The sequence below is a fragment of the Saccostrea echinata genome, unplaced genomic scaffold, assembly GCF_033153115.1.
Source record: "Saccostrea echinata isolate AGI-Se365-2 ecotype Australia unplaced genomic scaffold, CSIRO_AGI_Sech_v1 ptg000047l, whole genome shotgun sequence".
In the NCBI taxonomy this organism is placed as follows: Eukaryota; Metazoa; Mollusca; class Bivalvia; order Ostreida; family Ostreidae; genus Saccostrea; species Saccostrea echinata.
In genome coordinates, this window is record NW_026889796.1 from 10,343,009 (window position 1) to 10,353,820 (window position 10,812).

At 32.8% G+C, this 10,812-nt stretch overlaps 1 protein-coding gene across 1 annotated transcript; it reads left to right on the top strand.

Moving 5' to 3' along the window:
• Positions 1-474: 474 nt before the first annotated feature.
• LOC133202384 (uncharacterized) lies at positions 475-10,480 on the top strand. The gene is made up of 2 exons (XM_061338199.1): positions 475-548; positions 7,105-10,480. The coding sequence occupies exon 2, from the start codon at positions 7,144-7,146 to the stop codon at positions 9,307-9,309; it is 2,166 nt and encodes a 721-aa protein (XP_061194183.1). The 5' UTR covers positions 475-548; positions 7,105-7,143; the 3' UTR covers positions 9,310-10,480.
• The last annotated feature ends 332 nt before the right edge of the window (positions 10,481-10,812 follow it).

Consider the following 10,812-nt stretch of genomic DNA (forward strand, 5'->3'; position numbering starts at 1 on the left):
CACCAAACCTTTGCATATTTATTGGAAAATACATACAGTTTTTATCTGCTGAGTTTTAATGGTTTCATGCGAATAGCGCGCTCACAATAGAACTTGTCTGCGAACTTTTTTAACAACCCTCGTATAATTATTTTGCTTGATTAAAATATATATGTACACTCCCGATGTTTATTTATTTATTTATTTATTCTCATGTATGACCAATATATTACAGCTGGATGTACATGCAGTTATCTTCTGAAGGCACCAACAATGCAAGGTAAATTACTAACTTTGAAAGAAATGGAATAATAATATGAATTGACATCATTAAAGTAAAAAAAAATGTATTTTTTTTATGGCAATGTAGTTCTCTTATAGGTATGTACATTATATACATTTGGTATTCACTACATTAATAAAACATCACCCAGCTGCTGACGGCTCGAGGAGAACCAGGTGAATCGAGAACCAAACAATCACCATACTAGGGGTATACGCAGCTGCTGTCAAAGGAATCATTATCGAAGCACTGGGCCTAATTCTGTGTATTACAAGGACCTCGGCAGGTATCTACTAATTTTTAGGGCTTCTGGTCTCTAGGTGACCTATTCAGGGGTTCAATGACCTTTTTGGGGATAGGGTCCTGTACCCTTTTAATTGGAAAATTTAATTTTTAAAAGTTGCAAGATGGAAAAATATTGATGACGTATTAAGTTTTGCTGTAAAAAATACAGATTTATCCTCTACTCACATCTTTATCAACTATTACAATCTGAGTATTGAGATTTTTAATAAAACCACTGAAAAATTCTATCTGCTTATCATTTGGGAATTGTTTACCTTAATTTGTGGGAGAGTGGGAGGGGTGAGTCATTTTTGAATTGGGACTGTGTCTCTTTACAGAACCCCATGCAACAGATATTAAGCATGATATTGCTATCTATTCTCGTCATTTGTTTTGCGGGTTTGTCGGAGTCGTTCGTTACCTTTCGAACATTTTCAGTTTCTCAAAAATTATTGGACACAGCCAATTTTGATATATAGCAAAAATTAAATTTCATGGTCCTAGTCACTTTTGGGCCAAAACCATTAAAAATCATCAATCTTCTAATATCTTTTTTTACTCCTAGAAATCAAGCATAATGAATGATTACATAATTATTTTAAGCAATTATCCCCAACCAAAATTGTAAAGTGCATGGTCTAAAGGTTCATAGTTCAAGGCCCAGGGTAGGGTACGATTGTTATATATTGATATACCATTTGTTATATATATATATATGTGTGTGTGTGTATAAAAAAAATAATTCATAAAAGTATGTTTTTTATATATTATTAATACAATCATTTTCGTATTGTTTAAAATTAATACAGAAAAAATATATTATTTTTGTATCACCAAAAAATAGGTAGCTTATTTTTTTTTTTTTTTTAAGAAAATTACGTACAGTTAATCTGTATTATTTTTGTATTAAAATTGAAGTTAGTAATTTTACTGAAAATTACTTACAGTTAGTCTGTATTATTTTTGTATTAAATTTGGACTTAATAATTTTTCCAAAAGATACTGTACAGTTAGTATGTTTTTTTTTGTATTTAATTTGGACTTAGTATTTTCTTTTACTGAAATTTGTATTTCTTTGAACTTAGGAAAATTTACAGAATGACCTTGCAATAAGTCTGTTGAAATTAATATTTTTTCTCAGATTTTATTAATTAAGACCACTATCATGACTACTTGGCTATAAAAGGTTGCTTTTATACTATTTACATTTAATTGATATTTAGAACAGAAAACTTCAGTAGTTTAAATTTGTTATCTAAACAATTTCATATTTCTTCATTTTTTTAAACATGTCTTTACTAGGTGTGAAATTGTCATTTGGAAAGGGATAGATATGTCTAAGGGGACACCTGTGCTGTACATGATAGTTACTGTTGTAAACACGCGGTAAATTTTGAAGTTTCAGAGTTTCAGACTTTCTTCTAGTGTTGAAAATTTTACAGCGTGTTTACAACTATCGCCAACAGCACAGGTGGCCACTGCAGGCGGGTGTGTTCCCCGAACGTCTACTGGACTAAACCAACATCTAATTATCACACTCAATTAAGGGGCCCTCTAAGGGGTACAGGTACAGTCTACAATCATTTATGAAATAGCTTTACCTGTATTTTTTAAAGGGAGAATTCTACAGCAACAATAATTTTTGGATCTTTAAGGCATCTCTTCTGAAACATGATTTAAGCACGGAAAGATTGATAAAAGATATTTATTGTTTTACATGATTTTTTTTTTTCAGGGGAAATGTAAAAATCTTGAAGATTTTATCCATTAGTTTAAAAAAAATGCTTAAAAAATGTGTTTTATTTTCATAAATAATTATTTAGCAAAATTTTAAAAAAGCTTATCTGATTTTTCTTGACATTTTTTTTTTATTAAATATTTATATTACAGTACATGTATGCATTTATTTGGGGCAAACTTTAAACTATAAAGGATTTTGTTTGCAATTAAAACAATCTTTCATTTTCTCCTTAAAAAGCCCCCAAAATTCATAAAAAATGATTTAAACTTATATCAATCTTTTCATACTTAAGTCATATTTCAGAGGAGATATCTTAAAGATCAGGTAAATAAAATTTCCGTGAACCTGTAAGTAGCATTCTTTCTTAAACAGGAAAACTCGCTAGATCATTATATCATTTTCTTTTCAATATATATTATTAAATGAGTTAAATAAATTTTGCTTTAGATGCTTTTAATTTAATTTAGTTTTAATCGCCGTTTCAAACCATTAATTTTAAATATTATAATTTCAAAATCTTTTTTAGTTTGCATCATAAAATCAAATCTCAATAGAATTTATTTTGGTATAAATCTATCAAGAAGCGTAAGATACGATTATTTGATATATATATATATATATATATATATATATATATATATATATATATATATATATATATATATATATATATATATATATATATATATTTCGAATTTTACCCCCACCCCCCAATGAAATTGGGTTTTGGACAATATTTTTAAAGGTAAGTTGTCAAAATTTTTTGCCCCCCGCCCCTTTCAAAAACTATACAACATGTCTGAATTTGACGTAAATAAAACGGTGCTAACTTTAGATATTGCTTCCATACAAACAGGTAGCTATATGGTTTGAACAGTGGGGGCGAACAATAGGCGAGTACATGTTATACTACTTGTAGAAATAACATGATTTACCCGTGTAAACACATCCCAACAAAAAAAAAGAAAGAAAGAAAAAAAAACATGGAGAGTTCCACTAATTACAGTACCTACGATGTTTTCTTGACTATACAAATCAATTTCGTATACATTATTTTTAATTCAGTACGTATTACAATAACATGGAATAGAACTATTTTATTATCCGCTTTAAAAAGAAAATAAATAAGAAATTATAACGAAAGAATTTCATAAAATAATATAGAAAATGTTGTGAAATTAGTGTAAAGGATAGTTGTTAAACATTATTTCAATCTCTGGTACCGTGCGTATGAGTTAAATTGTCCGTCAAAAAGACTATCTTATGTATCTCCCGCTTGTTTTGATAATTATATTTGAACTTTATGGTCTACTTCACAGGTCAACTTGAATACAAAAATGGCTGCTGTCAGCGGAAATGATGACCGACCGCAAATAACGATGTTTCGTAATCGGTAAATTCCGTAAGGAATAAAAGAATGATTCTGACGATTAAATTGAACATCGTTTTTTTTTTGTAACATAATTTTAGGTTTGTTCACTTGATTCAAGATATTTAAAACCTAGTTAGAATAATCTAACTGTGTCTCGGGACAGGCCCTCACCACAGTATATACCCGTAATGTAGCAGAAAATTGCAGAATCGCTCCGAAACGATTTTGGAGAAAATTAATGAAGTTGCATTGAAAATAACAGTCAAATTAATCATAAAGACTGTAAATTCCTTTCATCTAAAAATTTTCCATATAATGGAAGAATTCAACACTTTTTCACCAACGTTTTTTACTCGTTTCACATTTATACACCATGTTGACATTCGGAACTCTCGGGATTTTTCATAGTGAATGCACTGAGTTAAAGTTATCTCCTGTATTTTCTATGCTACATTGACAATACACGGAACGCATTCTTTCGTTAAACCGGGTCCGTAGGACATTTATCATTTTAACGATAGAACATTCTATCTATTTAAAACCGTGTAAATATGTTTTCTCTAACTGTTCCGATTTCAACATCGGTAATTTTCGTATATATGACACAATTTGATTGGTCAGATTTTAAAACTCTTCCGTACTCTTCTCTGATTGGTCAACAATATTTCACCCACGCCATTTTGAAAATTCTTCCCGGGACGTGTTGAGAAAGCTTGAGGTGATTTTGAATAAACTAGCATTTGCTCGCGAGTAAAATGGATCGAAAAACAGAAGTTCAGCATAATCATGATACACAGGATCATATTTATGAACCAAGACTTCTTTATCGAAATTTTCCCGAACTTTTTCGTAGACCTCTGGCTCTTCCCTTAATTCTGTAACATTCGGAACTCGAGAGTTACCCGCTAGGTGTCGTTTCTGCGTCACTTCCGTAATTTCTACTTTGACATTTCCAAATCTTGTAGCATTTTTCACGTTTGACGATGATTTGGATTACTGTGGAATGCCTGGGCAATTAAATAGCACGATTAAAGACAAAAATATCTACCGAAACAAGATATAATGACACATTTTGGTGACGTGTAGTAGGTATATGATATTTTAGGCCCGATATCCAAGAGGGGTCCACTGTTAACAAATGGAAGTGACTTACCTTTTCTATTTTATAATACCACGGGTATGATTTTTTAATAAAACGTTAATTCTACGATATTTTTTTGGATTTTTCATATACATTGTAAATGTGTACTAGAAGATTAATAAATGGAAAAAGACGAACAAAAATATCCTTGGACCAAGGGTGTATATTCGGGGAGGGGGGGGGGTCCTGTCCACAAGCACCTGTGAGGAGAACGACTGGTAAACAGGCAGATTTATTTTACCTGGTTTTTGCGTTTAAAGGACTATGCTGTTGACAGTGAAAAAAAATTCTTCTTATCAGAAGTCGTCCGTAGTTAAAAAAAATATATTTGCACAATTACGAAAATGCTGTGGAATTGTAGCCCTCTCCAGAAAAAATCAGATTTAAAAAAATCGGAGAGGGCTACATTATTGCAGCTATATAATTCTATATAGAATAAAGAATCTTTAAAAAAAAATATCAAGTATTCGAATTCATGAAAAAATATTTTGCAGGAAGTGTTAAATGTTACCAGTCACATCAGCTGACACCAAAAAAATAGGGTACATGTACGTACTGTAGATTCCTTATTTTTTCGCGAGTACTTATTATCGCGAAATGGCTCTTAAGCGTCAAATCGCGAGAACAATAATTCGCGAGTAGACGGTTCATCAAGATACTTTACATTGATTTCAACAACATAAAAATAAAAGCGAGTAATTTTATTTCGCGAGTGGTGCTTCTCGCGGAATTACGCGATAATTAATTAATCGCGTATATTTAGGAATATACAGTATACGGGATTTTCTGATTTTTTCCATCCGCAAACAGGAATACCCTCAAAACCACGTGTTTTCAATGTGTTTGTAAACATCTTGTGTGCACCCCAGGAAGTGGCCTTCTATGCCCTGAAAGAAATAGTTCCTGTCAAAAACTTTTAATATTTTACAAAGTACATAAAGTATCACAGATACCAAAAATGCAAAAATAGAATAAGAGAAAATATAAAATTTCTCACAATAAAAAAATATTTCTTCATTATCTGTAGAACTACATTTGATCAATTACCGGTGTGATACCATCATTAGGCAAACAGTTTGTCTGTTTGATGCCTATGAGGAAGAGGATTTTATAAGGAATGATGCATTAATTTTCAATATATGACCAACTTAGCAACACCATGGAGCCTTAACCATTAACCGAAGGTCAATGAAATTTACAATTTTGGTAAAGGGCTCATGATTTATTTAATCATGGCAAGAATTTGCCTGTTAGTTATCTAGGAGTAAAGAAGAAGACTTCGAAAGATTTCAATAATCTTTTACAGTTTTGGACCCATCACTCAAGGATGTAGGGACCAAGGATTTCGCAGTTTTGTTTCCTTTTACCAATAAATGCTATATGCCAAAATTGGTTAAAATTGGTTCAGCCATTCAAGAGATTCGAGAATGTCCGACCGACGGACAAAAACAGTTAGCAATAGGTTACCTTTTTTTTTTTTTTTTTTTTTTTTTTTTTTTTTTTTTTAGGAAAAAAATCCCTACAAATCCTTTTGCATTTCTTGGTTTTAAAAGAAGAAAATTAACATAACCTTAAGCTTTTATTAGTCACATCTACGTTTGTTATTTCCGTAATTTAACAATTCTTGGTGTTGCTTACATTGTACAAGTTTCTTCATTGAAAATATGAAATTCGCTAATAGCCATTTATTTGAGATTTAAAAAGGCACTAAAAGGAATAGAGTGACAATTTAACCAATTTATCCACACAAAAAGTACATTAAGAGGCAAACGCTTATACACTGACGATATTCCATTCTTACGACGGAATCTAGTAACTATGTTGTGATAATCTTTAAAGTATTGGGGGGGGGGGGGGGTTCCAGTAGCAAAACATAGACGCTGCCATTTTTCAATAATATTGAGGGGTAGCCATCTCTTACCCGCAACTCCTCCTAAACCATTAAATAAAAATTAATGATACTTTCACAGAATCTTTGTTACATAGTGTCATTGTGCACCTCCTATTTTACTTTTTGATCTGACACTTATTTCGGATTTCCCATAGCAAAATATGGACTTTGCCATTATAAACATATGGACGGTGGGTATGACTTTGTGAGCTCAGTGCCTACAGTTCCTCTGGTTTAAATTGTTTAATTTTTGTTTAACTTTGTTTAACATGTTTTATTTCTAAATACTATGTTGTGACCTTTACATTTAATCACTTACTAGGTAAATGCTTTACATTAGTTGCTGCCAGTTTCACTAAATATGGCATATTTCACACCTGGTTAAATGTTTCAAATCATTTTTTTTGTGTAGTTTCGGGTTTTCCATTATTGTTGGCCATCGACGGATACCATGAGAATCTGCCGTTGGAAGTACAATCGAATATGGAGGCAACGTCCCAAAATAGTGCTCATAATCTTAATTTCAATTATATGTTTTTGGATGATATTAAAAGAGATTGTTGAACGAGAACCTCCAAAAGAAAGAATTCTTGACAAGAGTCAGATGTTATTTAAGTTTAATGAATCAAGGGAGAGAAATGTAAATATATCTAAAAGAAGTGCAAAAATATCCGAAAGAAGTGCAAAAATACCCGAAAGAAGTACAAAAATATCTGAAACAAATGCAAAAATATCTAAAACAAAAGCAAAAATACATAAAACTAATGAAAAAATATCTGTCAAGGATATGAACAAAGTTATCGACAGTGCAGTTTTGAACAGTGTCCTTAAAAACCAGTCTTTCAGCCGTAGCCAGCTCTGTAATCATCCATACTTAGATCCTTATGATCCCGCCGTTATGAAGTTCTTTCGTGATGTCGGTACTTTGAAGTGTGACGAAACCAAGAACTGGATAAAAGTTGACAATGGAACATTCTGGATAACCAAAAAGGCCAAAGCTAGGCATGGTAAAATTTCTTGTCAATACTTTCCTATCTACCGCAAGGACGAGAATAATTTTATGGTGGGTAGCAGACAAACTTTTAGTGAAGGTATTGTAAATGCACCTGCTGATATTGTCAAAATAACTTGTCAGTCGGAGGTCTCTGGATACAATTACTCCAATATACATATAACAGTTTCTTATAACAAAACAGTTCACGCCAGAGTTAACAAAGCCTCGTACGACAAACTTTATATGCCTCTTAATGTGTTAATGTATGGATTTGATTCCGTGTCTAGAAATACATGGTTAAGAGTATTGCCAAAAACTCACAAGTATTTCACGGAAGAGTTGGGAGGTATTGTTCTCAAGGGATACAATATCGTGGGTGACGGAACACCTCAGGCTCTGCTGCCGATTTTGACGGGGCAAACAGAAGTCGAACTTCCGGAAGCCCGCCGTGGAAAACCCGGAGCAAAAGTAGTCGATGACCATCCTTGGATTTGGAAGGAGTTTAAAAAGGCTGGTTATATGACACAATACGGAGAAGATATGCACTGGATTGGCACATTTCACTACAGAATGCTTGGGTTTGAGAAACAGCCTGTGGATCATTACTGGCGACCCTATTCTCAGTCAACAAAACCAATAGAAAAGTACAGTAAACCTTATTGTCTGGGATCTGAGGCAAGGCACAAAGTTATGATGGACTGGGTCAAACATGGATTTCAAATGTATCGAAATCGATTGAAGTTTATTTTTGCTTTTCATAGCGAGTACAGTCATGAAGATACAAGCAGACTAAAGTGGGCTGACGATGATTTTTTGGAAATGCTTAAATATTTGAAGAACAACTTTCTTAACAACACAGTTTTAATTCTGATGAGTGATCATGGTGCTCGATTTCACAAAATCAGGGAGAGTATTCAAGGAAAATATGAGGAGAGAATGCCATATTTTTCCTTCCGGTTTCCAAAATGGTTTCCAGAGAAGTACCCTTTAGAGTTTAAAGCTTTTAAGGAAAATTCAGGTAGATTAACTACGCCATTTGATATACATGAAACATTCCTTGATATGATGAAATTTGAGAAGAAAGAAACTAAAACAGAGAAATTACCAAGAGGAATGAGTCTTTTCAGACCAATACCAAAACATCGTACTTGTAGCGATGCTGATATATCCCCTCATTGGTGCGCATGCTTAGGATGGAACGTCACTTCCTCAGATGATCTCATTACACAGAAAGCAGCTAATTCAATAGTCAAATTTATGAACAACTTGACTGCAACTGTTAGAGCCAAATGCCAAGAATTGTCATTGAAATCTATCAAAAATTCTTTGGTTTTACAATCAAACCCATACATAGCACGTTATTTGGGTAGTGCTGACACAGATGGGAGAGTACCAAAGGAGTCGAATGATGCTATAGATGGAAGTGCTTTGTATCAAATTACTTTACAAACAACACCCGGTGATGGCATTTTTGAAACTACCGTGAAGTACAATGCAAAAGGTGACAAATTCATTGTAAGTGGTCAAGAAATTAGTCGAATTAACAAATATGGGAATACTTCAAATTGTATACATAAGGACATGCCTCACTTAGATCGTTACTGTTCTTGTAAAATAGTGTGACAAAATGGCGTAAATCATGTGTACGTATAGCGTTTATTGTTCTGCCACATCTTCATCCATCTTTGCATCAATCTTTCGTTTGCTGTAAATCTCGATATACATCTACATGAATTTGGTCACAAATTCCGAAGGAAACATTGATGCTCCTCAGCTAGTATATCGATCATTAATGCTTCTCATATATTTCAAAACTTAAAACTGAGAGTGAGACCAGGCGAAGATTGACTATTTTGCCCAAGTCAAACGTGGATCGATCCCCCATGTAAAAAAAAAAAAATCATTGACAAGTAGATCCTCAATTGCCAAAAATAAAAGTTGTACAAGAAAGATTTGAACTTGTTTATATAGCGTACTGACGGGAGTACTCGCTTCCTTATCCTTACAGCAAGAGCTGAAGAACAGGAATAACAGCAGAGAAGCAGTGCGACAAAGCATTGGAGTGACCATGCAAGAACAACATTGCATGGAAGAAAGGATGAAAATTTATAAGTGGAGTGATGTAGGAGAACATAATCGCGGAATACTAGAGGTGATAACACGAGGGTCGGAACACAAGGGAGTCAAAACGCAGGAAAATTGCTGAAGCCTGCATTGTATCTCATTGATCGCAAATTGTCAGCTTTGCCTTTTACCTCAGTTGCATTGTCATCAAGCTTATTAGTGCTGTTTTCCTCAAATTAGAAATGCGCGATCCCTGCTTGAAAAATGTAACGCGTTACACCCTTAAAATACCTTTTATTTGCGCTGTAAAATTTTATATTTTGCATAAAATTCATTTAAATGTTATTTTCTGACTGGAGTCGGGTAGTTCAATTCAAACCCTATCCATTCATACCAAAATCACCCATATTGCGAATAATTTTTTTAAAATCACCGATGAGTTTAATAGGTCAGGTATTAGAATTATAAAATGGCATCAACATCGCGCGTAACGTCAGAAGACTTTCATATTTAATCTATTTTCTATTTTTCTATAGATTTCATGGTAATACAATAAATTGTTTTTAACATATATTTTAACCTCTGTATATGTTTCTAAATTATCATCAAACCATAATTTCATTTTAACTTTATCTATACTTATAAATTAATAAATTTTGCAAATAAACTCCGAAACGGGTGCACCAGAGTTCTAACTTACTCCTCTAAGAATACACATGATACAAGATGATGTCCGTAAACTATATTTAGATTTCACTTGCATTGTAAGTATCGTACATTAAATTAAAAGTCTACTTTTATTTTCTATAAACAGCCATGAAATAGCAAAAACATGAGTACGGTGGCGTTTCCGGTTGGCGGATCTAAGTTACTGGCAATTTTTAATGAGACTGACAACAAGCAATCGTTTATTTATTTCATTAAACGTCATTACAGAATTATTCAATCAAAACTTGATTTAAATGATATAAAAGAAATAAGTTGTGATAACCGATTAAAAAGGAAAATGTGCAAATTATTTTCGTCATTCACCGATCGTAATATTGACGGAAGCTTCTAGAA